This window comes from Mobula birostris, chromosome 23 (assembly GCF_030028105.1).
Source record: "Mobula birostris isolate sMobBir1 chromosome 23, sMobBir1.hap1, whole genome shotgun sequence".
NCBI lineage: Eukaryota > Metazoa > Chordata > Chondrichthyes > Myliobatiformes > Myliobatidae > Mobula > Mobula birostris.
In genome coordinates this window covers 17114834-17142483 of record NC_092392.1, presented here as the reverse complement: position 1 = coordinate 17142483, position 27650 = coordinate 17114834, and the positions used below count along the sequence as shown (strand labels likewise).

Genomic DNA, 27650 nt, shown 5'->3' with positions numbered 1-27650 from the left:
AAGCTGGTGCTGTCAGAATTTGACCAGGCCTGGCAGCAATAGGACATTCTGTGCATGACCCAAACTGCTCAGGCAGAAGTGCTAAAGTGAAATGCCAAAGTTAAATCATTTGTCAGCATTGAAACTGGGACCAGTAAATTCAATCATTTTCTGACCATTTCTCTCTCTGCGTTTAATTTGCGCAGTGTTGAGTTAAAATTACATATTTACGTATGTGGAATGTGTCGAGGTGGGTTTCATTTACTGGATGATTATTTTAGTTGATAGTGCCGTAAGTGATAAAATTAAATATTAAAGAGTCCTTCAGAGCTTGAACTTGGTGTTACAATGAGATTGTGAGTGCCGTCTAATCGGTTTGCTATGTGGCTGCTGCCCCCACACAGGAATGCTGGCACTAGCTGGCAGATACAAGCAGACATATTTGCATAGCAACTAGAAGAGAAATAATGCCTGTTTTCTGTTACTGGAATAAATGCGATCATTTAAACTGACAGCTTTATCACGTTAACTTTAATATTCTCTGGTTTTGTTTTCCTCAAGTCATGTATGAGCCAGCTAGTTTGGAAACTAACTTCCTTCAGTACTAAATTAGGTCACCACGAGTGACTATCTAACATTGAAAGCTGCAGATTTTCTATGATAAATCTTGTTCTATTCAGTGCAGGATCCTCGATTTAAGAAGCAACATAAGTCTGAGTAACTTTCTGATGATTAATTTCAATGAATGTTTCTGACCCAAAAAAAAGTAGAGAGTGGGAAGAGAACAGTATGGAAACAGTTGCCCGAGAGCTGCTGGAACTATTGCATGGTTGAGTGTGAGGTAAGGAGTCAAAGAATCTGTTTTGAAATTACAGTGGAGCTAAATATATTGTCCTGGAAAATATGTCACTTGTTTTAAACTTGGCTCTTGATCAGAATTTACACAAATGTTTTCAGTATCTTAGGTGAGAAATCTTTTCTGTTATACCTTTTGGCTGTTTAGTCAACCTAAATCTGGTTTAAGGACACAAAGTGTATTGTTAAAGATTGCACTATTACCTAACAACTAAGAGCTTTAATGGTCCAGTTTGGGAAAATGAAGAACTGCTGCACTTTCAACAAGTGCTACTCAGGAAAAGAAAATTTTGGGCAGATGATATAAATTGTGTAGTTTCATTCTTGGTTTAATTTAAGATTACAGATTCTTGGAAGTGTTTAGATTTTCTTGTACAGTCACTACGTTCATTCCATTGAGCTAGATAAGCTAGTAACCAATTTTCATGAGTAAACACTTCTGTACTCTTGGGAAATATGTTGGAAGATGGTAGAAGAGCATATATGGTGAGATTGCAATGATGTTCTACCCATTCCCTGAAAGATTTATTGATCCAAAGAAAAACTATATACCTCAGTATTGACTAACTACATAGTGAAGGGAGCTACTTCACCAATTGACAATAAAATAAAATATCATGAATGGAAGAAGAAAGGAAACAGGCTGGAAACCCATGTAGCATTATGAAAATCAACACTGGATTTAATGTCTTTCTTCAGAAATCTTTATTCTTAAACTCCTAACTGAAGCTACTATTGAATTAAAGATTGTCAACTACCTTGCACAGAATTGAAGTTTACTTCTTGCTAGAACAAAGTTTAGTTCTTTCTGATGGAGCCATTACATAGTGAGATCTGTCAGCTTACATTATTGATTTCTTGAAAATTCATCTTGAATTAAGCATAAATGAATGAGTTTCTCAGCTTATGGAGGAAAATTTCATTGACCCTTTGCTAATGTTGGGATTATTATAACTGGGATTGAAAATGAAATATCTTTGCTCTGGGCTAAAGACATTCTAATATGCTCTTGAGAGGAGTGAAATCTTGCTTTGGAAATATTAAAATGCATTAATTTATAATGTTGAAGCTAATATTTGTAATTATTAATAGTATTAAGAACCATTTCTCTTGATGAAAAATGCTAACTTCAATAATAAAGAAAGTTATATCCTGCTGTATATGAAATGACTGACTCTTAATATTTGCAACCAATTAACATATTTTTGTACTAAAATTCCAAAATGTGATTGGTTGTAGACCTTCAATTACAATGAGTAGCTTCAAGTGTTGGAGCTAAGTTTTCTTTAAAAGCAATTAATATGGGAAGATTACACTTTATGAGATGAATTGCTCTGTGATGTTTGATTAGATAACTAGAGTTGAACATTTAGTTCAAATTGAAAGACATTCTTTATTTGTACAATGTTTACTTATTCAGTGAGTCATGTCTAGTGGAAACTGAATGCCCAGAAAACATTTTGTCGTATAACGTATGATGACTAATATCAGTCAAATGACACTGACGTAACACTACTGATAGTTACAGGATTACCAAATAAATTGAGCACTTTGCTCAGCTGCCCAATCACAGAGATACTTTAACTAAAATCTTCCATGATAATAGTTCCCTTGATGTGCAGATCAAAGGAAACAATTGTCTCACCAATCAGTGACTCAGTTAAGACAGGTAAATGCTTATTTAGTGATTTTAGATCTGTGGATTCTATAGTTTTCAATATGTAGATCATTCTGCCATGTAATAGTTCATAATACGGTGTTGATGGGTGTTAGAGCGTGTTCTGGATTTAGGGTGTATAGCAAAATATTAACCAACAACCAATCTTTAGACCTGAACATGGACTGTAGATTTAAATTTGAAATGCAACTCTGGACAATAGGCTCCGAGAGCTGTGAACAGCAATTAATTGGAAAACCAGAAAATGCTGACTTAACATTCATTTTCGGTGTCTAGGGTGTAGGTGTGAAGAAGGAGATGTGAAGGTTATATGTAATTGAAAGGAAGCACTGTAGACAGTGAATCCATCCAGTATTTGAAGCCTCTTAAGTACGTATGTTTGTGCATATGAACTGTTGGTCACTTGTGCTTTGGGTAGTACAATGCAATTGCTTTTATCCTCAGTGGCTAAGAGGGAAGGAACGTAGCAATGTGAAGCAGTAAATTGTGGGCTCTTAGCCACTGAGGATTAAAGCAATAGCATTGTATGTGATCAGCAAAATTAACCACAGCTTGTTAAAAGTGAAGTTATTATGTCACCTTGTTGTCTATTTAGTGATCATATTTGCCCAGCAGCCACTGTGCGCTGTCTACTTGGGCCTACTTACTTTGAATGTAAAAGTAGATTACTGTAGAAAGGAGAGGTTGAGTTTCTTTGCCGCTGGAAATGAGTACGTTCCTTTCTCTATACATTTTAAATATAGAACTGGAGGTTGTGTACAGAAATGTATATTCAAAGTTAACAGCTAATATATTTCAGTAGGAATTGAATATTAAGGTCTGTCTAAAATGTTCAAAACTAAAGTTGTCAAATTGAGCTGCTTTAAATTTCCTATGAGATACATTACTATTTCCATGATCACTGAGGGGCACAGAAATGGGCCCCTTAGCCCACCACATCAATTACAGCTATTTTGCCCAAGTACACTAACCCAACTTGCCCACATTTGTCCCATATCCTTTCATTCTCGACCTATTTATTTGTCTGCCTAATGCCCCTTAAGTGTGGTATTTGTATCCAATTTCACTGGCATTGTGTTCTATATATCAACCATTCTCTGTGTAAAAAACACATCCTACCCTTCGGATTCACTGAGCCCGCTAACTCCTGCCCATCATGTCTCTTACAGTATGTTGATGTACTGTAAATAGCTGAGCATCAGAATTCCTGAACAGTGGTAGCAGAGAGAGTTCAGGTCTGTTGCTGTTGGGATCGTCCATTCTCCTATTCCAAGCGATCAGTGGATCCTTGAAGATTCTATTAATTTTCTTCTTTCCTTCTGTCTCTTTCAACTATTTTTCCTCACCTAGGTCAAATGGCTCACTGACTGATGCATTTTCATACTCACTGACTGTATTCTACACTACTTATGATGTCTCATGATGGATTATAATAAAGGCATCTTGTATTTCAGAGCAAGAATGTTAGAATGTGAAACAGCAGAGGCATTGGTGATAAACATGTGCCCTTGCAACAATAATCCTGCATCCACCAAGGACCCAACATAATGCAATTTAACTGTTAAATCCACACAGCAATAGTCCACATTTTAGTTGCTACGAAGGTGACAGAGCTATAGGGGAGCAAAGTTCAAAGTTTGAAGTTCATAGTGTCAGGGAATGTGCTGCACTGTTTTTTTTTATTTCAAAATATACTTTATTCAAAAATAAATATATACAGTAAACCATTCAATAACTTTTCATCCTTTACATACGTTTCCATTATACTCAGTAAAATACCCGTGTTTATAGCCACCCACGTGGCACTCCAGTAATTCAGCTTAGCATCTCATTGTTGAGGGGTATACTCCCCGCCCACCGACCCCTCCTACTCCCACGGGTGGAGAAACCTATACTGTGGTCCTTCCCCACCGGGCCCTTGCGGTGGCTGCACCAAGTTTCAGTGCGTCCCTCAGCACGTACTCCTGCAGCCGAGAGTGTGCCAGTCGGCAGCATTCTCCCACGGACATCTCCATGTGCTGGTAGATCATCAAGTTTCGGGCTGACCAAAGAGCGTCTTTCACCGAGTTGATGATCTGCCAGCAGCACCGGATGTTGGTCTCCGTGTGCGTCCCCGGGAACAGCCCGTAGATCAGAGAGTCCTCTGTCCCGCAGCTGCTGGGGATGAAACGTGACACTAGCCCGTCCATCCTCCTCCACACCCTCTTTGCGAACTGGCAGTGTGCAAAGAGGTGGGTCACAGACTCCTCCTCACTGCAGTCCTCCCGTGGGCAGTGGGGTGCGGAGACGACGTTCCGGGCGTACAGGAGGGCTCTGACTGGGAGGGCCCCTCTCACCACTGTTATGTAAAGTCCAGTCGTGTGTGGTGCAGGTCCCATTTAAGATCTTGTTTTGGAATACAAAGCACACTAATGAAGTTCCACATTAAATTTCAGCTGATTTTTTAATTTACTGATAAAGAATCTAGTGACTTCCTGGTGTATAGATGAATAAACTCTTCTCGGACTTTCAGCCGGATACAGATTTGGATTTTAACCAACATTTCGATGTCGAGGATATTGCCTAGGCATGTCTAGTCCAGTGGGATATATACATCACTGTCGTCCTTTCCTTCTGATTGGTTAGTCCTCAACCAATCAGGTTTCTGCTGTCCCACCTTTTTAACAACTGATTTTCAGTTCTTACTTTTAGCAAGACCTTCATCTTTGTTAAAATTCTTTTTCTCTAGTTTTATTTCAATGGCTTCCTTCACCAGGCAGTCCCAAAGGCCATCTGTGCTGCTCAGTAGTTTTGTGCCGTCAAAGTCAATTCTATGGACATTGCGAATGCAGTGTTCTGCTACCGCTGATTTCTCCAGGTAACCCAAAGGGATGCACCTTCCATGCCCCTTAAAATAGGTTTCCACCGTGCGCCCTATCAGGCTGATATACACTGCTCTGCATTCACAGCGAATCCTGTAAATTCCAGCCGTCCTGAGTCATAGAACATAAAACATAGAATAGCACAGCACAGTACAGGCCCTTCGGCCCACAATGTTGTGCCGACCCTCAAACCTTGCTTGCCTCCCCTATAAGCTCCCACCTTAAATTCCTCCATATACCTGTCTAGTAGTCTCTTAAACTTCACTAGTGTATCTGCCTCCACACTGACTCAGGCAGTGCATTCCACGCACCAACCACTCTCTGAGTAAAAAACCTTCCTCTAATATCCCCCTTGAACTTCCCACCCTTTACCTTAAAGCCATGTCCTCTTGTATTGAGCAGTGGTGCCCTGGGGAAGAGGCACTGGCTATCCACTCTATCTATTCCTCTTATTATCTTGTACACCTCTATCATGTCTCCTCTCATCCTCCTTCTCTCCAAAGAGTAAAGCCCTAGCTCCCTTAATCTCTGATCATAATGCATACTCTCTAAACCAGGCAGCATCCTGGTAAATCTCCTCTGTACTCTTTCCAATGCTTCCACATCCTTCCTATAGTGAGGCCCAGGTCATCTTTGAACTGCATAAGCTGGGATTTGAGCTTCCTTACGGGTTTTTGTAATTCACTGGGGTTTTGAAATTTTGACTGGGTGTTAGCCTTCCATATACTCTTTGTTTAGCATATCAAAAATTGAAAATGAGAGAAGTAATCAGTTTTATGAAGCTTATTGCACACCATTATAAAAATGTTAACAACTCAATTCTGACTATTTTACAAAGAAAGTAACAATCATAATTTTCAAATTATGATGAGAAATTGCTTGGTTTCTGTTCTTATAGTTTCAGAAGCTATCTGAATCCTTTGCTTCTCTAATTCCAGGTATCCATAATTCCCTACTGTATTTGAATTGTTGTTACGTTGGTGCATACTTAGCACTACGTCAAATTATAATGTTTGAAGTGACTAATGGTTCCTTGTCATAATAGGAAAAATATAAGTGATTTAACTTGTTATTTCAACTTCCTTTCCTACTGTAATATTCCATAATGAGTATAAATTCCTCTGACGTACTTATAACAAAAGACTCATTTGAAACTGTATAAGTGTTGTGGGAAGTGAAGACTCTGATAAGAAGTCTTTCTGTTTCTCATTTATCAATGGTCTCACACCAGTGAAGGTGCTACAGCTCCACCAGTGGCAGCAAGGTATATAACAATGTACCACGTTTGTTTCAATCGCTTCCATTACAAATTGGTTGAAAGAATTTAAGATGGGCATTCAGAAATAACAGCTAATGTCTGGAAGTTAGATTGCATCATTTTATGGAGTACTAAAACATGGTTGTGTCTAGCACAAGCACACAACCTGATTCCTAGTAAAAAAAATTATATTGTAAAACCAGCCAAAATCCAGTGTGAAAAAGCATTGGGGAGGCGGGTGGTTTACACACACAAAAAGGAGACGTGCACATTTCCCAATAGGACTTCACCCAGCTTCGCAGCACATGTTTGAAAACTTTGTCACACTGATTGAGAAGATGTCAATCCTTAAAGGCCCACACTGCATTGGGACTGTTTTAGCAGAGGCAGCGGCTCCAAGGGGTAGGCAGATACTTCACCCATCTTGTGTGTTTTCCTGTATCACCTGGCCCCTTTACCTGGTTACCGGTGACCTGTACTGGTGTTATGGATCACAGTGTGGGAGCAGAGACTTGCTTTCCATTTTGGGAAATTCCTCACTCTGTTAGGATTGTTGTTCGGGCAACATGGTAGCACGGTCATACAAAACACTGGAGGAACTCAGCAGGCCAGGCAGCATCTATAGAACAGAGTTACAGTCGATGTTTCTGGCCGAAACCTTTCGGCAGGACTGAAGGGCCTCGGCCCGAAACGTCAACAGGACTCTTTTCCATGGATGCTGCCTGGCCTGCTGGGTTCCTCCAGCATTTTGTGTGTGTTTCTCGGATTTCCAGCATGTTTTCTTGTTTATGGTAGTACAGTGGCTACCATAAAGCTTTACAGTGACCAGGGTTCAATTCCCACCACCATCTGTAAGGAGTTTGTCCGTCCTTCCTGTGATATGTGTCCCCCCTCTAGGTACTCCAATTTCTCTTGAAAATGCCTCTGTTATCAACACTCCTACACTGAATGGACTGCTCGTAGCATCCTCCATTGCTACAGAGAGGTGAAGAACATTTTCTATTCTATTTGGTATGAATGCTGAGTGTTCCAGTTTTAGGTAATCCACATCACTGATCCCACCTATCACCCACCAGCCTGCATCCCACCCTTCCTCGTACCGCTACATACTGTCGACCTTTCCTGCTCACTCTCAGCTTTGACACAAGATCTTGACCCAAAACGTTGACTTCCACCTTCAGCTAACATGCTGAGTTCTCCCAATGTTTTCTTACTCCTAGTAGTCATCTTTTTCTACTCCTTTTGCACTGCTCGCTGCCGTGCCTCAGGATGTAGCTCCACTTGCTGCTGCTGCTCCGGCTGTCTACTCGATTACACAGCACACAATGTTGAAGCCCGCTTGTCTGCTTGCTGGACCTTGAAGGATGCCCCCAGACCAGTGCAGGCAATGAAACCCTGGCTTGGGGAGACCCCTGGCTCAGCCCTCTGGCTATCTTTCTACCTGTGCTCAGCTGCTCAGCCTGGAGTGCACAGTTACAGATGCAGTCAGATTCCCTCCTTTCACCAGAATCCGTCCGTTAGGGCAGCTGGGCAGTTATTTCCACTGGGAATGTCCAATGCCTTCAGGATGAGGAATCTTATGATTCTCAGAAACATGAAATTCACTCTTGATAAGATTATTGCAATGACTGCCGAATGTCTGCACAGTAAGGGTGTGGAAGCTCCTGCTGCTCTTGAGAAAGCCTTGGTTATTAACAACGAGAGTACCACACTGGCAGGGCAGTACTTAGTGTCACCACACAGTGTAGAGCAAGTCATTTATAAGATGGTTGCAGTTTGCAACAGACTTCTTAATCATTCCCCTTCTGGCTCTGGTCTTAAAATTAGTAGCATTACTTAATTCAGTTTCCCAATTTCCTATGGGAGAATGGGCTCTGGACTGCAAAGCCTTGGGGTTATAAGTCACGTACCACAACTTCTTGGTTACTGTGCACTAATTGGTGCTCTCATTGATATGTGGACCATTTCTCCCTTTAATGACATGTCTTGCTGTTGCCTTCAACAAGCTAGTGCTTTACCCAAGGCAGTGCCCTTCACACAGATCATGTCTAAGGCTTTGATTATTTCTCATGTGAAGCACAGTGAGATTGGGATGAGGTAAAAAAAACAAGGACGAAGCCTAAACTATATTCAGAATTGTACACTGCTTGATGTCACAGAACATGCTATTATGCTTTGTATTTTCCAACAGAATATTTCATCAGTGGAGATGTCATCTGATCATTATTTACAAGCAGTGCATCATGTGTTTTGCTAATTATGCAATCCAGTGTGGGGTTTGCGAAGCAGGCAGTGGAGCAGATCTCGCTGCGCTGAATGTAATTGGAGACCTACAGTTGGCTGTGGGTCCCTCCCTCATCATCGTCGGGAGGCTTTGACTGCAGCTCTGCTGTTCGCTCTTGACAGTAAGCAGCACGAGCGTGTGTTTCAGCTGTCACGGGCATCTTAAGGAACTGTTTGAGAAAAGACCTTCATATTGGCGGGGAGGAAGCAGACAATGACTTTTCCAATGAGATGTTAAACAAACTGTGTCATGGTCAATTGTTCAGCGTTAAACTGATTAACTGCAAAACTACCAGCCCTTAGTTATTCAAAGCACTTTGCTACAGGATACTCCTCTGATTACTGGTAGGTACTGATTCCGTATTGTGCTGTGATTTAGAAATGCGCGCGCGTGTGAGTGGGGGGGGGGAGAGAATGCATTATTGATCTTTGAAAAATTAGTTTAAACAAGATTAACTATTCAGTAACATTAAATAGGGACATGCATTAGAATGAAAAATAACAACGGTAAATTTCTAACAATGATTCGCAGTTTCGCTTTCTAATTAAGGTTAGTTAAGGAACAGTAAAGATCAGTGTTCTTTGTGCTTTCATTGTATTTTTGTGATATTGATGAGTTATGAAATTGGAAAGTCTACTTCAATATTGTATACAGAGTAAATTTGAAATATAAATCAAAGTATGCCCAGGGCAGGGTGTTAAAATTCATGAAATTATGTAATTAATCTCTGTCAAATGTGCTTTTTAATCTATTTGATTTATTATTCATATATTACAAAACCCAGGTAGCTTTCTGGGATACTAGAAGTCGCTTTGTAGCAGGCATACTTCACATATTTTTACATGTACGTTTTAGTCCATGTGAGGGTTGTAACGCTGTCACCCTAGAATCTCCAGCAGCTAATATTACTGTCATTCAAAATATACCGTCAGCTTCAGTTGGCTCTGACGGAGACAATCAGGATATACTGAACAAAAAGGTTGTCAGTTTGAATTCACGTTCACATGATCAAATATAGTTCCCATCTCTCATCTGTTAAGTTTTTGTTTTTGTTCTGTCTTTTCTATAATGTTCTATGTTAAATTATAGTTAGATACATTCATTAATGACTTTAGAAAGAACTATCATTGTGATAAAGCTATATATTTTCCCACTTAAATTTGTATGTAATTGTACAAATTGACATCCCCATTAGCTATGATATTTCCTTGACATATAATTGGTTCTTAAAAGTATTGATTATGTGCTTTATTTATAAAGAACATATGCAAGATATAATCATCCTAGTTCTAAATGATGATGCAATAAATAGCTCAAGCAAATCTTGTCATTACAAAATTTCAAGGAGATTGAAATACTTCCTTTGAGTTATCGCCAGATGTCAGTCTCTGTGATAGGAAATCTTCTCTCGTGTTGTTAGACATGAAGCAAATGTTACAGGAGTGGAAAAATTGACAGGATAATGAACCAGTAATGCGTGAGCCAATAATTCATAGCCTTTAATAACTGACATTGGTATATTTTTTGTTGGAATAGTGGAAGACATTGCATGCACCTTTCGTCCCCATCTCTGAGATCAAAGTGTAAAAACACTTTCTCTCCACACAATTGAAGCTATTCTTGACTCCTTGGAGTCATTCACAAGGTATATTAGGCTATAAATTCTTTCATGTATCAAAACAATATTACACTGCAGAATCTGATCACATCCTTAAATCTGAGGATAAATCCACCCACAGGTAAGTCCCTTTTAAGTTCACTACTAAACCCTCAGATCTGACCCGATTGCCCCCATTCACCCCCACCCCCCCAATTTACTGAACCATGACCTAAATGCCACCACCATAAATCCTCCATCGCTTAAAGCAGCCAATCATGGCCCTGAACGCCAACTAACACTGTGTATCATGATATTCTCCATGCTGAAATGACCCTAAGGATTCTGAGCAATTCCCTTCTCCACCCTCCAGGCACCCTGACCCTTCCTGTCTCTGCTGCCTGATCCATTGCCCATGACCTACGTCCAGCAAACTCCGATTCGCTTGACTTCTGATAAAGGAAAGGCCTTTGTGCACACACATTGTGTAAGGTTTGTTCTATTTTACACAATGCCTTAGACCACGTACATAACAGAACTCCAAATGTATTTAATAATTATGGCATCAAAAACTGACTAACAGAGAAGAGTGCCATAATCAGTCTATTTATAAGGAGAAACTTGTCTTTGGTCCCCAGCATGGAAACAAAACCTGCTATTTTCCTCACCTCCCAGAATTTGGCCTATTTGAAGTCAAGGGAATGATGGGAGGGCACAGTGGAATCATGGGATAGCACAATGGTGCTGCAGATAGTGCAGCTGTCTCACAGCTCCAGCAATCCAGGTTCAATTCTGACCGATAACCGTGCCTATTCTAGTCTATATGGGCTTTACTTTGGCTTCTTCCAGGTAGCCCAATTTCTACCTATGTCCCAAATACATGCTGGCGACTAGTTAATTGGCTACTATAAATTACCTGTAGTGTATGGTAGGTGGGTAGTGGGAGAGTCAGAGAGATGTTAAAAAGTATATTTGAGAGAATATGCAGAGGGAGATGAATTACTGTGAGAACCATCATGGGGCTAATGGGCCGAATGGCCTCTTATGTAAATATGAATGGGTGGAAATGATGACAGTCGGTGGCCAATACCCTCACATGTTCAAAGAGCAGTGCCTTCCTCTTATTTATCTGTTAAAATGGTGTCCTCTATGACTTTAGTTTGGACCATCTTGGTGCTTTAAAAGGGATGCTGCTTCAATACTTTGCAGATCCAATCCAGAGTTTGCACTGAGGATTAATTAAAGGAAAGTTCTCCCAATGATACATTGGGCTTTAGATGAATGGGAAGCAACAGAGGTTGTCAATCTAAGTTTTCTCATAGTTATCAGTACTCTAAGGGTTAAAACTGTGTTGTGACTTTTTTTTCAGTTTAGTTATCTTCTTACACTTCTTCAATATAAATCAATATTTTATGTTCATGGATACCTGAGTATAGTTATGAAAATGCCCAGATTGTAAGAAATAGGCAACATCTAAATGAACAATCAAGTCCAAAAAAGTTATATAAACGTTTCAGCTGATATGCTTGATAGGGAACATTTTTAATCAAATGCCACAGCTGTGAAATCTCCCAATTGCCAATGAACATGGTCACATTTCTGAATATTAGATAACATCTAGCATGAGCATTGTGTTTTTAATTCATTCCTGGACATTGTGAGACAGAATTCATCATCAGCCATTAATCAATATCGTTAATAATGTCATCTCCTTCGACCGGCTCCAGCCTGGAACACATCTTGATGTTTTTTTAAAATGTTCTCCTAGTCCTGAATATGTTATAGCTTTACAAAACATTCCATGGGACTCTGCACATTTTAATCATGGAAAGAGTAGTAATTTTCTATTTGCTGCCTCTGTTATTATTTGCTGGTTCTCGTCTGACACACATGTAGCAGCAGCAGAGCTGCTATGTTTGTCTGGATTTATTTTACTAGAGCAATGTCAAGGAAGTATTGTCATAAGATTACAAGATAACCATGGATGACAAAGGCTGGATTAATTTTTCCTCCAGCCTTAACAATCTCTGTATCATGTCACTTCCCAGATGCTACCTTTCTAGGTCAAGGTACCCGAGTGCATCTGTTCTATCCCGAATATACCGAAGTTGGTTTAGAATTGATGAGGAATAGAATTCTATGCACTCCTAATGTGTCAAATTGGATTAAACATTGTCTACTCCTTTGTGTTACATTGTTTTATGGTCTTGTAACTGACATCTGTTCCTGGCCACTTTCTGCTCCCTGTAATTGAGTCTCAGCTTGGCAGAGAAACTCAAGGCTATTTTATTGAAAAATTCCCATGTTTGGTGTTCTGAAATCTAAGGAATCTCCCTTCATCTATTTATCAACAATGCATGTGATGTTAATTTTTCCATATCTAAAATCCATTTGTATTTTAGCCATAACTTTAAACTAAAATAGTTTCTGCTGCAAAATATGAGGTGCCCAATGATATACTTACGACAAAGAAAGGCTTACAATGACTTGCAATGGAATGAACATTCCTGCACAAACAAGAGAAAATCTGCACATGCTGGAAATTCAAGCAATGCACACAAAATGCTGGAGGAACTCAGCAGGCCAGGCAGCATCTATGGGGAAAAAAGTACAGTTGACATTTCGGGCCGAGACCCTTCGGCAGGACTGGAGAAGGGTCCTGCCGCAGGGCCCACAACGTCGACTGCACTTTTTTTCCATACATTCTGCCTTGCCTTCTGAGTTCCTCCAGCATCTTGTGTGTCACTTGAACATTCCGGCACAACGTTTTGGATTGAGAAAGGGAAAATACATTTTCTCTATGTTTGCTGCAGTTCGAACATTATATCACATTTACTTTCAATTCGACATGCAGAAATGGTGAAGAAATTTCCGTTCCAAACTGATCCATAGATAAATTGACAATGGATGCTTTATTGCATACAATGACATCACTTTTTAATCCTTTGATGGTGACTCTTCCTATCACTGTTCGCATGGATTACATGGGTGATGTGCGCTCTGATCATTTAACATATTATAATCATGAAAATTAACTAAAGCTATTTTCAACTCTAGAAAAATCTCCCGCAGTATGGCAATAGTTTCTTACTAATCACTCCAAATCCAATCAGGTCCTACTCATTTGAGAATATGCAAGAATGCAACCAAAGTACTGAAGAATTGCAGCAACATGCAAGTCAAGGGTTAAGCAAACTCCAAAATTGTTCATCAAATTTCTACCAATTTCTGAAGTAATTTATCAACTTTAAATATCCTAGATGGCAATGGCATATTTCTTTCCTTCACAAATCGTTCATATTTTACTTTCATAATTAGTTATCTAGATATTCATCGGCAGAGATCTTTGCAGTGCAATGCAATTAAAAATTGATTTAACTTGACAAAAGTCATGCTGGCAACCATTTTCCAGGTGAAGTCAGGCCACTCAATAAATAAAACTGGGCACCTGAAGTCATAAGTTACTCTGGCAGCTCTGAAATAACTTCTGTATTGCTCCCAATGTGACACACTTTGTGAGGCAATGCAGGGGGATTTGGACCCACTTGTCCTGGGGTGCCTGCAATAGGAAACTCCAGGGACCTCACAGACATATTCCTACAGGCCTACATGGAAGGTCAGCAGGTAAGGGGAGAATTCCTCCCTCCCCAAATCTGCAGCCCACCGAAACCTTGTCCCATGTTATTACGCGAACAACAGGAATTCTGCAGATGCTGGAAATTCAAGCAACACACATCAAAGTTGCTGGTGAACGCAGCAGGCCAAGCAGCATCTGTAGGAAGAGGTGATGCTGCTTGGCCTGCTGCGTTCACCAGCAACTTTGATGTGTGTTGCCCATGTTATTACCTCTGATAGCATTCCCATACTAAAGTCGAATTCAAGAGACGTTTAGATAGATACATGAATATGCAGGGAATAGGATGACATGGATCACATCCCAGCTGTAGGGGTTAGTTTAATTTGGCATAATGATCCTTAGAGATATTGTGGCATGGAGGGCCAGTTCTGGGCTGCACTGTTCTACATACTCCTTTCAATAATAATGCTAGTCTCTCTGATCCCCTCCTTCCACTATCACTGGCTGTAGTCATCTCTCCCCATGTGCTACTGGGCCTACTTTGCCTGGCATAGGCAGGCCTCCCTCCACTGATCTCCGTGGCTGGATCCCAGCCTCAGATTTGGCTCCACTAGCCATCATAACCAAAGTTCCAATACCCAGTCACCCACAGCTGAGTTCTCGGGTCTTGGTTCCATTTTGGTCTGAAGGACGATGACCAAATTGTCACTGTCTGAACATGCTACCACTTCATGGATTGTTCTGGGTCTGCAGAATTCCTCAACAATTGCACCTTAGTAAAGTATTGATTAAAACATTGAAGATCTTACTGAAACTCAGTGATTATCTGCTACAGACTGTAAGTGAATGGATTAGTGTCCATTGTTAGTTACTGAAATAAGATATTGCCACAAATAACAGTTGCCTATCTCCTAATTTCAGAATGATTTTAGAAGTAATTATTTAGAATGGGTACTTCAATTTTTGTGGTGTAGTCTGGGGACAAATCCAGATGTTCTGTAATGGTTAACATTTGTTTCACAACCCTGCATCACAAGTATATGAACATCTACAACAGATGGTTGAAGGCCTGAGGCCTACAATTTGACAGTTTGGTCTATCTGTCAGTATAGAGGAGTGAGTTTTCACAGCTCTCAAGCTGTCAGGGAGTGGGGTTTGGTGTAAGATTTAAGTCTTGTCTGGCCACCTTAGTATCCCACAAGGTCAACAGTTAAACTTCCATGCATACTTCATCTCCCCAGTGAGTCAAATTGCAGCACACACTGTATTAGGCTGTTTCAGCTGAAAATCCTTACCAACTGTAAAGGAGAGACTCTGTTAACAGATAGGAAGCACCAAGTTTGAAATGGATGCAGTTTGATCTCTGTAGTGTTGAGATATGGTGACCGGTGAGAAACAATGAATGCTGTCAGTGAGAAAATGGCAAAAATAGCATTGTTCACTTTGATTTCATTGGTGCTTCTACTGTGAAGCGTGTGTCTCGTGCACACTCAAATTTGTAGCATGCTTGTGGTACAAATTGCATTGACAAGGGTGTTAAGGTGAGCACAGCTAACATCTGCAGGGTATACGTAGAGCATCATCAGTCAGCCTACGATATGGATTGGTTTCCAGTTCAATCATTTTGAAGCTCAGTGGTCTGGCTAATGACCTTCCTTCACACCACTTGCTTAGCAAAGCAATGCTCCTTTACGAATCTGTTTAAAGGAATCATCAACTACTTATGAGTTAGTTGTTGACTGAATTATTCTAATTGTTGCTGCAAATTTTAAAGTGTTTGGTGCTCTTTGGTTGTTTTAAGTTTCAGAATTCTTCATGGTGTGATGAGGCTGGGCTAGAAGCCTAGGGTTTTTACTTCAAGGCTTCTGTACAAACCATTTTCTCTCCCACATGACTCCATTAGTAGGCAGCTCTCTTGGAAGAGAATTTGACTGGAAGAATGAGAAGTTGCAGGAGGGGAGAGGAGAAAGAAGTGGAGAAATTCTTCTCTTCACACTTAGTGTTCATAAAACAATTGACTTATCAAACTATCAGGAAGATATTTTGCCATTTTGGAGTCTGTCATTCATTGTAGTACAGGGAAGAACACTGAGGCTATCTGCCCAAAAGAGCCAATCGCACTTCATTTTGTCTTGCCAGTGATGAACTTTTGAAGAGAGAAAAGAAATTTGTAGATTTGCAGCTTTTTTTCATGGAATAAGGTGCCTTTGACTATATACACATCACTTTGAATGTTGGATGCCAATTCTATCTGACACCAGAACTAATCAAAACTCCAACCCAATTGGTGCAAATACAGGTTAATGCCTGGGATCCTTACAGCAGCCATGATGCCGTCTTTCCGTGTTGGTTTACAATTGTAGCTACATTTGGGACACCATTTGAACCCAAAAGTTACTGGACTTCAAGGGCAATGACAATAGATGACATGCTGACCCACAAAATCTATTCAAGCAGATGGCTGAAATGCTGAAGCAAAGTTTTACAGCCTGAACCACTCCTGCAGTACTGGGCAGGGTGGGTCTTGAGATTAGTTATTGGCAACTGTATGCTGCACAACATTGCATTATGCAGGCAATGCCCTCCTGCCAGCTTCAGTGGAATGAAGAAGACGGGAGATAACACACTGAGCTCACTTCTACATGGACTGTCTGCAAAACCTTCATCCCAGTGTGAAAGCAAAAAGCCATAAATTCAGTTTCCCCACATCCTTCCTTCCCTCTGCTATAGGACACTCCAACGAGTACTTGCCATTCACTAACCAACTAGCCGTAAAAGTGTATCCATCTACCTGAGATGATGTTTCTACTGGAACACCAGTGCTAAGTTGGCCCAATTCTTCAGAGAGATGCCCTGAAAAGGAGAAAAAATGAACAACTAGCTAAACCACATGAGCTGCCCTAGTCTGAATTGTCAAGGGCTGCATACCTCATTCAGAAACAATCAACAGAACTTTTTGTAAAATGTTTTAAAAATTGCAAAAGATACAGGAGGTAAAAATACTTTAAGATGCTTTAAGCATGAACAAAGTGCTTTAAATAAAAACCTAAATGGTTACCTCTGTCCCACATAGCTAATCCTCTCCAATGAAAACAATGGAGAAGCACTCCCAGTTATCATCTCCTCAACAACCACCTGCTGGCAGTAACCAGTAACCATTAGATTTCTTCATTGACATTCACAATTGTTGGTTAAACAAGTTCATCACTTATAGTAGAATCACAAGCGTAAGAAAATCTGCAGATGCTGGTAATCCAAAGCCACACGCACAAAATGCTGGAGGAACTCAGCAGGCCTGGCAGCATCTATGGAAAAGAATAAACAGTTGATACTCCTGGCTGAGGCTATCATTACCTGTAGTTTCATTGACCTGACTCCTGCAAAACATGACTCTATGATTCAGTTTAATGATTTACAACAGAATATAAGGTATAAAAGGAATTGAAGGTGCTTGACTCATCCAACAACTATTGATGTTATCGCTTGGTAGGTGGATTCAAGGCTATTAATCTGAAGCCTTGATGTTGTTTCCCTCACCACAGATGTCAGCCAACTTGTTCAGTACTTTCTGTTTTCATTTCAGATTTCCAGCATCTGTAGTGTTCTGATTTTTGTTTATGAGAGAAAATTTATTTATGCTAATTGACAACATGAACATGGAAAAACTTGTTCATGGTGTCAAGGGAAGTAGTTGAGGCAGATACTGTATGTTAATATTTCAAGTATAAATGGACAGGTGTACGTACAGGAAAGGTTGGAGGGATATGCGGCAAAGGTGGGAAAATGGGACTAACTTAAAGGAGAATCTTGGTCTTTGTGGACATTGGACTAAAGAGCCTGTTTCCAATTTTGGAGGGTATTTGTCTACAGAAATACACCTTGAGATGTAGGTGAGATGTTTTCGAAAAAGGCTGGATGAATATGTTCAAGTTATAATGTACTCTTGAGATCAGATGAATTTTCATAAACATTGTAATGCAATCTGTGCTGCAAGATAATAACTAAGCCTTGGAACACACACCCAGCCATCTGTGGTTCTGTTGTGGTGTCAAAAATTACCATGAGATTATTGTGACAAGCTTCCTATACTTTTTATGCCAACCCTCAGTCTACCCTGTTCTTTCAACTTTCAGTTTGCCTTTGTCTTCATCTAGATAGTAAAATTAAAACTCTGCTGTCAGCAAGGTTATATTAAGCCTTTGTGTTGCTGGGAATGAAATACTATGAGAGAACCGTATGATCTTGTAGTCCCTGGGAAGTATCAGTTACAAAATCAGAGTAATACTTTTGACCTATGGTCCCATTTGAAACTCAGGATCCTGCAAACAATCCCATGATGACCAAATTTATTTCACAAATTAGTGCTAATGTATATTTGTATCCATTATCAATATAAATGCAATGTAGATGATGTGATTTCCAACAGGCAAAGGCAATGGCTTAGAAATGGAAAGCTAGGATAAGAGAATTCAGTGATGAACGTTGGATTTAATATTGATTGAATTTCTTACATTCCAATATGAATGTTCATAAGACACTCACCTTACATGTTTTCCATAAATGACAAATGGATGTAGTAGGATATTAAGTTGTAACTTTGAATCACGATAGCAGCTTTTAAATCTGCTTGCCATATGTCGTCTAGGATGAAAGCCCCCAAAGCTCTGCGACTAAACCTCTCAAATATAATTAATGGGGGGGGGGGGGTTCCAATCCTTTTGCGCTTATTTGCTACCTAAAGATGATTCAAATTTATCTTCCCTCTTTACGTCACAGCTTTTCCTTTACCATTGATTTGTTGACAATCATTTTCAATTTGTATTTGTTTTAAGAAATCAGGTGATTACTTCTAAGGTGTCTTCTTACAAAAAGTATTTTGTCAATGATAAATTCATACAAATTTTTAAGAGCTTAGTCCCGCTGAATGATTAAGTCAAGCGTGGAGTTCACCCAAGTGACTAACAAATGTCAGGTTGAATACGGGGTTGACTGTAGTTTGATACAGTTTCCGAGGCAATCAGTTGTTCTCAAAACAAGGAAATAGAAAGTGTTTATTGAGATTGCACCGTGGAATAATAATGAGCACTGCAGTCTCTCACCTGGATGCACTAGGCTTCAATATTGACCTTGGAAGTTATCTGTGCAAAGAAGGATATCTTCTCCTGTGGCTCTAGGTGCTCTAGTTTCCTGCCATATTCCAAAGCTGTGATGTTTGTATGGTAATTTGTGACTGTAAATTATTCCCAGTTGAAGTGTATGGCAAAGGATCAGAGGAGGCTGATGAGCATGTTAGAAAGGTCAAAAGGGAATGAGTTTAATGGGCTCTCTCAATGATAAAGGGGAATATGAGATTTTCACTTGCACTGGCCTACTGCTCATGTGATTGATGGAATCACTGCTTAACCCTCAGAGACAGACCTGTCAAATGTGTAGTGTCAATAACTGGAGAGATCATATCAACAGTGCTGGCAGAACGATAACCTTACCAAGGTTTAAACTCCAGAGGTGGCACGAGATATAGCTATTAAACTAGAGCGACACAATATTATAGAAGTGAAACAGACCTTTTTATTACTTGAGTTCATTTTAGCAGTTGAGTTTAGTGCATCGCCTGATTTCTCATCGTCTATAGTCATGTTTGGAAGCTCAACAAGATTCCAGAGGCAATAAGGTCATTCCTGCAGATTTGTTAAGGGATAATTCATTTTGTGGGAACATTAATACATATTCATAACATTTTAAACCTCCTGTTTTGATTGCACCCTAGATCAAGCAATATTTTACTGAAGACAAAGCATGTTAATAAATAAAAAGTATAACTTTTCAGATGTCTTATCAAGTTGTCAAGTATGTTGTTAAAAATATCTTTGTTAACAGCTGTGCCTTCATTTTCCTGCAGACTATTTTATCTGGACCTAATAATTACAGCTCAAAAATGGCAAAATTATTTCTTCTTATGGTTCTGGGAGTCTTTCTGGAGTACAACAACGTCTTTGGCCTGCAGCAGACTTTGCCACGAGTGTATCTCACAGCTAAAGGTCAGTGCAACATAAAAAATATCCATTTCTATGTTTGAAACTATTAAATATCTTGGTGTGTTCGAGATTCTGTTAAACAAAGATGCTGCTAAAGACCTAGATTAAAAATGTCAATCTAGGATGGAGAATGGGAAAGACCATGAATCCATTTTCGTACAGGTTATCGAGCTGAAAGCATGTAGTGTAGAGCAGCAAGCTTTTCCATAATGCTGTGTCGGGCATAATCTGTGAGCTGATAACTGTTGATCAGGAGTTACCCAAGCAGTAAGTGAAATGTCCATGAGCCAAATCAACATCTGAATTGTATCCACATATTAGCCTTTTATATTAAATCCACTATGTGTCATTTATATTTACTTAGAAAAGGTAATACTCTCTGGAACTTTGGAGATTTTATTGTCATGATATTGGCAAAGTCAGTATGATTGATCCATTCCAATCTTGTGCTGAAGGAGACACAATAAATGCAAGGAGTTGAAAGTGACAGGACTTGGAAGAACAAAAGATTTCTTTGACTTGCAGTTGGGAATGAAATTCTTGAGTGTGATTGAAGGATTCAAAAACTCATGAGCAATTTGGCAAACTGAAAGATTATTGTTCTTTCTGTGACCATAACTATCTCTATACCAATATGTGGGGTGTTTGGTCCTGTACATTGAGAGGTTTTATACTTGTACCGATCTTTAAATTCAAAGTTTGGAAGATGAAAAGGATGGGGCTGCAGGGGGTGGAGGCAGAGTGAAGTAGGGACACTCACTAAAAACCACCATCCCAGAAGTCATCAGCACAGAACCAAGAGCTGAAGTTCTGGTATCCATTCAGTAATGGATTGGATTAGACATAGAGACACAGTGATTACCATGAAGACTCATTCTACTGTGTTGGAAAGTGGCTGTAATGAAAAAAAAAATGTATTTTTACAATCTTTTATTTGCTAGCTGAAATTTACATATGTAGATCAGGGAAGTATTTTACATAATTTAAATAAGACTGAACATATCTCAAAGGATCCCTAAAATGTCCCTCAGAGAAGAAAACTACCTTCCTACTGGAGGTTATGCTGCAACTATACAGGGTACTGGTGAGGCCGCACCTGGAGTACTGTGTGCAGTTCTGATCTCCATACTTGAGGAAGGATATACTGGCTTTGGAGGCAGTGCAGAAGAGGTTCACCAGGATGATTCCAGAGATGAAGGGGTTAACCTATGAGGAGAGATTGAGTCGCCTGGGACTATATTCTCAGGAATTCAGAAGAATGAGAGGGGATCTTATAGAAACATACAAAATTTTGAAAGGGATAGATAAGATAGAAGTAGGAAAGGTGTTTCCAGTGGTAGGTGAGACTAGAACTAGGGGACATTGCCTCAAGATTCAGGGGATAAGATTTAGGACGGAGATGAGGAGAAACTGTTTTTCCCAGACAGTGGTGAATCTGTGGAATTCTCTGCCTAGGGAAGCAGTTAAGGCTTCTTCACTAAAGATATTTAAGATACAGTTAGATGGATTTTTACATAATAGGGGAATTAAGGGTTATGGGGAAAAGGCAGGAAGATGGATCTGAGTTTACAGACAGATCGGCCATGATTTTATTGAATGGTGGAGCAGGCTCAATGGGCCGGATGGCCTACTCCTGCTCCTATTTCTTATGTCCTTATGCTCTACCCAGTCTGGAGTCCGAGTGACTGCAGATCCATCGCTGTGATTGATCCTTAACTGCTTCCTCAGTTCATGCATAGTTAGGTGGGGTCTTTCCTGTGAGTGCGTGAGTTTCCTCCAGGTGCTATGGTTTCCTTCCACAGTCCGAAGAAGTACTTGTTAGTGGATTAATGAGTCAGTGTAAATTCCTGTGATTAGGCTAAGGGTTGATAGCTGGGTTGCTGGGCTGCACAGTGAGACAGGGACTTTCCACACTGTATCTCTAAATAAAAATACAAAAGCCAGCATGCCCAGTGGTGTCAGCATCCCCAGAACAAATAAAGAAAAGAAGATTCAATAGTGCATCTGTTCTCCATGGAGAAATATTATCTTTTGACTCAACATTCCACTCTGGGGGTGTTCTGCTCCTGATGGAACTCCATAAATTACAACCATGTCTTGAATCAAGTGCGAGGAATTTGAGCTGACAAGTTGGAGCCAGTTGGATTGGAGGCAAGTAGCATCCTTTAATGAATCACTGGGCTGAGTTGTCCTTGACCTGTCTGATCTTGCCAGTGTACATTGTCTGCTGATGTAAGGTCTGGCTGATGTATCCATTGTCTCTGGCAGATAACCCTGGAGTTGAGGCATGGACAGGCTGCAAAACCCAGCTTTGCAGTCGGTGCTTTTTGTTTTCTACCATTGATGCCAATATGGTGGTTAACGCACACGTAGGCATCTGTAATGTAAAACCTGCCAACTGACACCGTGTAGGAACATTGGTGTTTACTAAGATGGAAGAATGCAAAACAGTCAAATAATTTGATGTGAGTATTACTAAGTTGCCGCTTCACACGCCAGGTAATACCTGTCCTTAACTTCACACACTGAGCTCATGTTCATGAACAAACAGGACCTTCCACCAGCATCATCAAAAGAGCATTCATGAAAAGCATGTTAATTATTTATTGATTTATGATGGCTTCTAATACAATTCCATAAATTTGCTTGCAATTTATTTTTAAAGTCGCCAAGCTCTGCAAGGAGTAGCAGGAAAGGACACGGACCTCATTTCAATCTTCCAGAGAGTCAGTTGCACTCTCTTTCGAGAGTGGCCTGGGGAATGTGCAGATGGTAGTCCATTGGAAGAGTAGAGGGGAAGAAGGGTTGTAGCCTGGAGATCACCTTCACTCAACATGACATGTCCTTGCTTCAATATGGCAGTGCCCCCCTGCCAGCTGCCACAACTTCAGTCTTAAGGCTATGGAGCAAATTACCAGTGGCTATCAAAGTTATAGTAGGAACTGAGGGTTTGGCAAGAGAGGCAGAGGCTAGTTTGAGGTTTCTCTCTATTTTCTGTTTCTTTCTTTATTAGTGCCTGGCAAGATTATAGTGGGAGCTGAAGCTTGGCTCAAAGATTCAAAATGCATTTATTTTCAAAGTATGTATGCAGTATACAACCCTGAGATTTGTCTTTCCCACAGACAGCCACGAAATAAAGAAAACCATGGACCCATTCAAAGAAAAACATCCACCTCCCCTCCCACACACACACACAAAAGAAACAAAATCTCACAAACAGCAACAAAAAAAAAGCAAAAAAACACAGAATATAAAGCACACAAAAAAAACCGAGGGATTGGCAAGAGAGGCAGAGACTGGTTTGAGTTTTCTGTCCAGTTTCTGTGTCTGCCTTTATTAGTGCCTAGCTAGAATAGCAAAAGTGGATCCCAGGGCAGTAATGTGCTCCAGGCCCTGTTCAGGGTAAAACTGGAGACATTTACCACCACTATTGCACAAGGGATGAAATCTCACTGGTGAAACTCAGCTTAGGAAAGCTGAGTATCTTTCACTTTACCTTGCAAGAGGGCAGTTAGGAAGTGAGTAAACACTTTTGCAAGGAACCAATGGTAAAAGATACAGTCAACACACACAAAATGCTGGTGGAATGCAGCAGGCCAGACAGCATCCATAGGAAGAAGCACAGTCGACGTTTCGGGCCGAGACCCTTCATCAAGACTAACTGAAAGAAGAGCTAGTAAGAGATTTGAAAGTGGGAGGGGAAGGGGGAGATCTGAAATGATAGGAGAAGACAGGAGGGGGAGGGATGGAGCCAAGAGCTGGACAGGTGATTGGCAAAAGGGATACAAGGCTGGAGAAGGGAGAGGATCATGGGACGGGAGGCCTAGGGGGGAAGAAAGGGGGAGGGGAGCACCAGAGGAAGATGGAGAGCAGGCAAGGAGTTATTGTGAGAGGGACAGAGAGAAAAGAGAGAGAGAGGAAAAAAGGAAAAAAAGTAAGTAAATAAATAAATAAGGGATGGGGTAAGAAGGGGAGGAGGGGCATTAAGGGAAGTTAGAGAAGTCAATGTTCATGCCATCAGGTTGGAGGCTACCCAGATGGAATATAAGGTGGTGTTCCTCCAACTTGAGTGTGGTTTTATCTTGACAGTAGAGGAGGCCGTGGATAGACATATCAGAATGAGAATGGGACGTGGAATTAAAACGTATGGCCACTGGGAGATCCTGCTTTCTCTGGCAGACAGAGCGTAGGTGTTCAGTGAAACGGCCACCTCCAACAGGATCCCACCACCAAGCACATCTTTTCCTCCTCCCCACATTTCTGCTTTCCGCAGGGATTGCTCCCTACGTGACTCCCTTGTCCATTCATACCCCCATCCCTTCCCACCGATCTCCCTCCCGGCACTTATCCTTGTAAGCGGAACAAGTGCTACACATGCCCTTATACTTCCTCCCTCACCACCATTCAGGGCCCCAGACAGTCCTTCCAGGTGAGGCGACACTTCACCTGTGAGTCGGCTGGTGTGATATACTGCATCCGGTGCTCCCAGTGCGGCCTTCTATATATTGGTGAGACCCGACACAGACTAGGAGACCATTTCGCTGAACACCTATGCACTGCCCGCCAGAGAAATCAGAATCTCCCAGTGGCCACACATTTAAATTCCACGTCCCATTCCCATTCTGATATGTCTATCCATGTCCTCCTCTACTGTCAAGATGAAGCCACATTCAGGTTGGAGAAACAACACCTTATATTCCATCTGGGTAGCCTCCAACCTGATGGCATGAACATTGACTTCTCTAACTTCCGTTAATGCCCCTTCTCCCCTTCTTGCCCCATCCCTTACTTACTTACTTACTTATTTATTCCTATTTTTCTCTTTCTCTCTCTTTTTTCTCTTTCTCTGTCCCTCTCTCAACAACTCCTTGCCTGCTCTCCATCTTCCTCTGGTGCTCCCCTCCGGCTTTTCTTTCTCCCTAGGCCTCCTGTCCCATGATCCTCTCATATCCCTTTTGCCAATCACCTGTCCAGCTCTTGGCTCCATCCCTCCCCCTCCTGTCTTCTCCTATCATTTCGGATCTCCCCCTCCCCCTCCCACTTTAAAATCTCTTACGAGCTCTTCTTTCAGTTAGTCCTGACAAAGGGTCTCGGCCCGAAACGTCGACTGTACTTCTTCCTATAGATGCTGCCTGGCCTGCTGCGTTCCACCAGCATTTTGTGTGTGCTGCTTGAATCTCCAGCATCTGCAGATTTCCTCGTGTAAAAGATACAGTACACACTCCACTTAGTGTGTTAACATTGCAGACAGATGTAGCTTGACATTGCATTCTGACCATGTGCTTATGGGGGGCGGGGAGGGTGGTATATCCCATTTGGTATCTTCGGTTAACAGTGACTGAAGGTCAATCACAGGGACCAGAAGACCCATTGGAAACATTTTTTTAACACAGTAAATTGCATAGAATTAGTAAACTCAGCCTGAACAAACAGATTACAGATTCATTGGGTTACAGATTCATTGCCTCCTTGCAAAAGGGATTTGCTAAATATCCAAAGGAGACGCATGTTGGGTCACGGGGAAAGCGAAATGCTGTAGCTCTAACCAGAGCCAATGCACTCAAAGGGCTGCAAATCACTTTTTGATTGTAATTTGCTATAACCATTTATTAAAGTTGTATCAGGTGAACCATTTGAGCCATTCTATCGCATAATTATGGGTCTCAAAGCTACGGCACTCATGACAGTGAGAGAGAAGAGGGAAGTGCATAGTCGCTGCGTTGACAACACTCCCCAGTACAATTCAGTGATGTGCACAATAGTACAGCCTTGCACAAGTGTAAGGGAGCAGACTCAATTGCAGTAGCATATACTCGTTAAGTTGTGTACGTTTTCACAACCCCATCAAGCTTCCTGCTGCAGCAGAAGAACTGAAGTAATTTTCTGTTCTAGAGGTATCATATTTTCCTTACAATGAACCAACTATAGAGAGTGGGGGGAGGGCAACAGGGGTGGGTCCTCTGACTTAAGTTTTATTTGTGGTCGTTCTGTAGAATTTTCCTAAAGAATAATTGCTTATGTTACAGAAATAACAAACTCTCGTGGTTTTACAATTCAGAATCAGTTTAAATGGACTTTGCAGCCATTTTTAATAAATGCTGATCCTATATCAACAGACCACAGGATTTCTTTAACCCTCAAACTGCCCACCTCATTAGTTCTTCAGCTCCAATGGAGAACTGTTACTGAACAAATAATGTGCCTATTAACACTTCAGATGCTACTATTAAACAGAATTGCTTTATGTTTATATGTCTCTTTATTTTTCTGATATTTTTTATCAGTATATTGCACATCTGATTTCTGAGCAATCATTAGATTTGAAAAATGAGTAAGGGTCATTAAAACTTCCCACGTTTTTTTTTCCCTCTCTGTTTCTCCATTAATCAATTAAATCACCCATTACCGTTTAAGAGGGCAAAGTTATTAGTAATGGTAGTTAGACAAGAAACATGTGCCTTTAATTGACGGAGCACATACACAAATTCTGTAAGGGTTGGCACTTGTCTGAAGGGAGAGAAATGATTGAGCTTATCAGATATATAAGTGCCTAGTGCGTGCAGCACTGATCCACATTGCCAATTCCTAGATAAGACGCCAAGCTTCAATAGCCTGCAGTTCTCTGCTACTGAAGGATTTGAGCATTTTGTCTCAGGCCCCACTACTCAATCAACTGACCCAATTCGTTGCTTTGCTAGGAATTAAATCATATAATTTCAGCCAATCAAATAGCTTGTTAATACAGAAATAAAAATAAAATACTGAAACAAGGAAGGCTAGACATTATCCACAGTAAGAGAAAGAGATTTAATGTTTCAGGTTGATATCCGTTGATTGGGGTCATGGACCTCAAACATTAACGTTCCTTCTCCTTCCACAGATGTGCCTGACCTGTTGAGTTATGTGCAACACTTTCTGTTTTCATTTCAGATTGCTTGTGCCTGTATTATTTTACTTTGGTGCTGAGCAGATTCACCTTTATACAGTCCCCTTGTGTTCTAACCGTTGTTTGAGATTCTAAACATTGGACCCTTTTTGTAGATATTTCATCACTGGCAGTACATTTGAGGACGTAATATGAAATAAAAGCAAGAGAAAGCTGCTTGGCCCCTCATGCCTTTTCTGACGCTCATTACAATCATGACTCATCTTTCACCTCGGTGCCAGATTCTAGCACTAACCCTAAAATACTTGGATTTCTCCAAGGTGGAGTGCTACTTCTGGGACTTGAGATGCACAACTGGCGAATTATTTGATGTGTTATATCAATATTTTGACATTTATATCGCAGGAAGGAGTCAATTGTATTTAGGCCATCATTGTGCATCAAGGGAACCTGAGATGATATTTATCAAATATATTTTTCCATTTAAATGGCCTTTTCCTGTGTTTCTGACGATCAAGCTGATTGTTACAGGAAGAAAGAGGCAATTTAAAAATAATTCGCATTGAGCAGCACCATGTGGAGACTTCCAAGCTTTTATGGATTTCCAGCGTTCATCCAAAATCAAATATGGTGAACTAAC

At 40.6% G+C, this 27650-nt stretch overlaps 1 protein-coding gene across 2 annotated transcripts in view; it reads left to right on the top strand.

Annotated features, from left to right (window-relative positions):
- Window positions 1–711: 711 nt before the first annotated feature.
- sema3c (sema domain, immunoglobulin domain (Ig), short basic domain, secreted, (semaphorin) 3C) overlaps window positions 712–27650 on the top strand; it is a 101436-nt gene continuing 74497 nt past the window's right edge. Inside the window, exons 1-2 of one of the 2 annotated variants that reach the window (XM_072241610.1) lie at window positions 712–820; window positions 19989–20127. In XM_072241610.1, coding sequence (XP_072097711.1) covers window positions 725–820; window positions 19989–20127 — 235 coding nt within the window. In that variant the 5' untranslated portion in view covers window positions 712–724. Of the gene's footprint in view, window positions 821–8945; window positions 9260–19988; window positions 20128–27650 lie in introns of those variants that run through there. The other variant, XM_072241611.1, reaches the window with a different exon arrangement.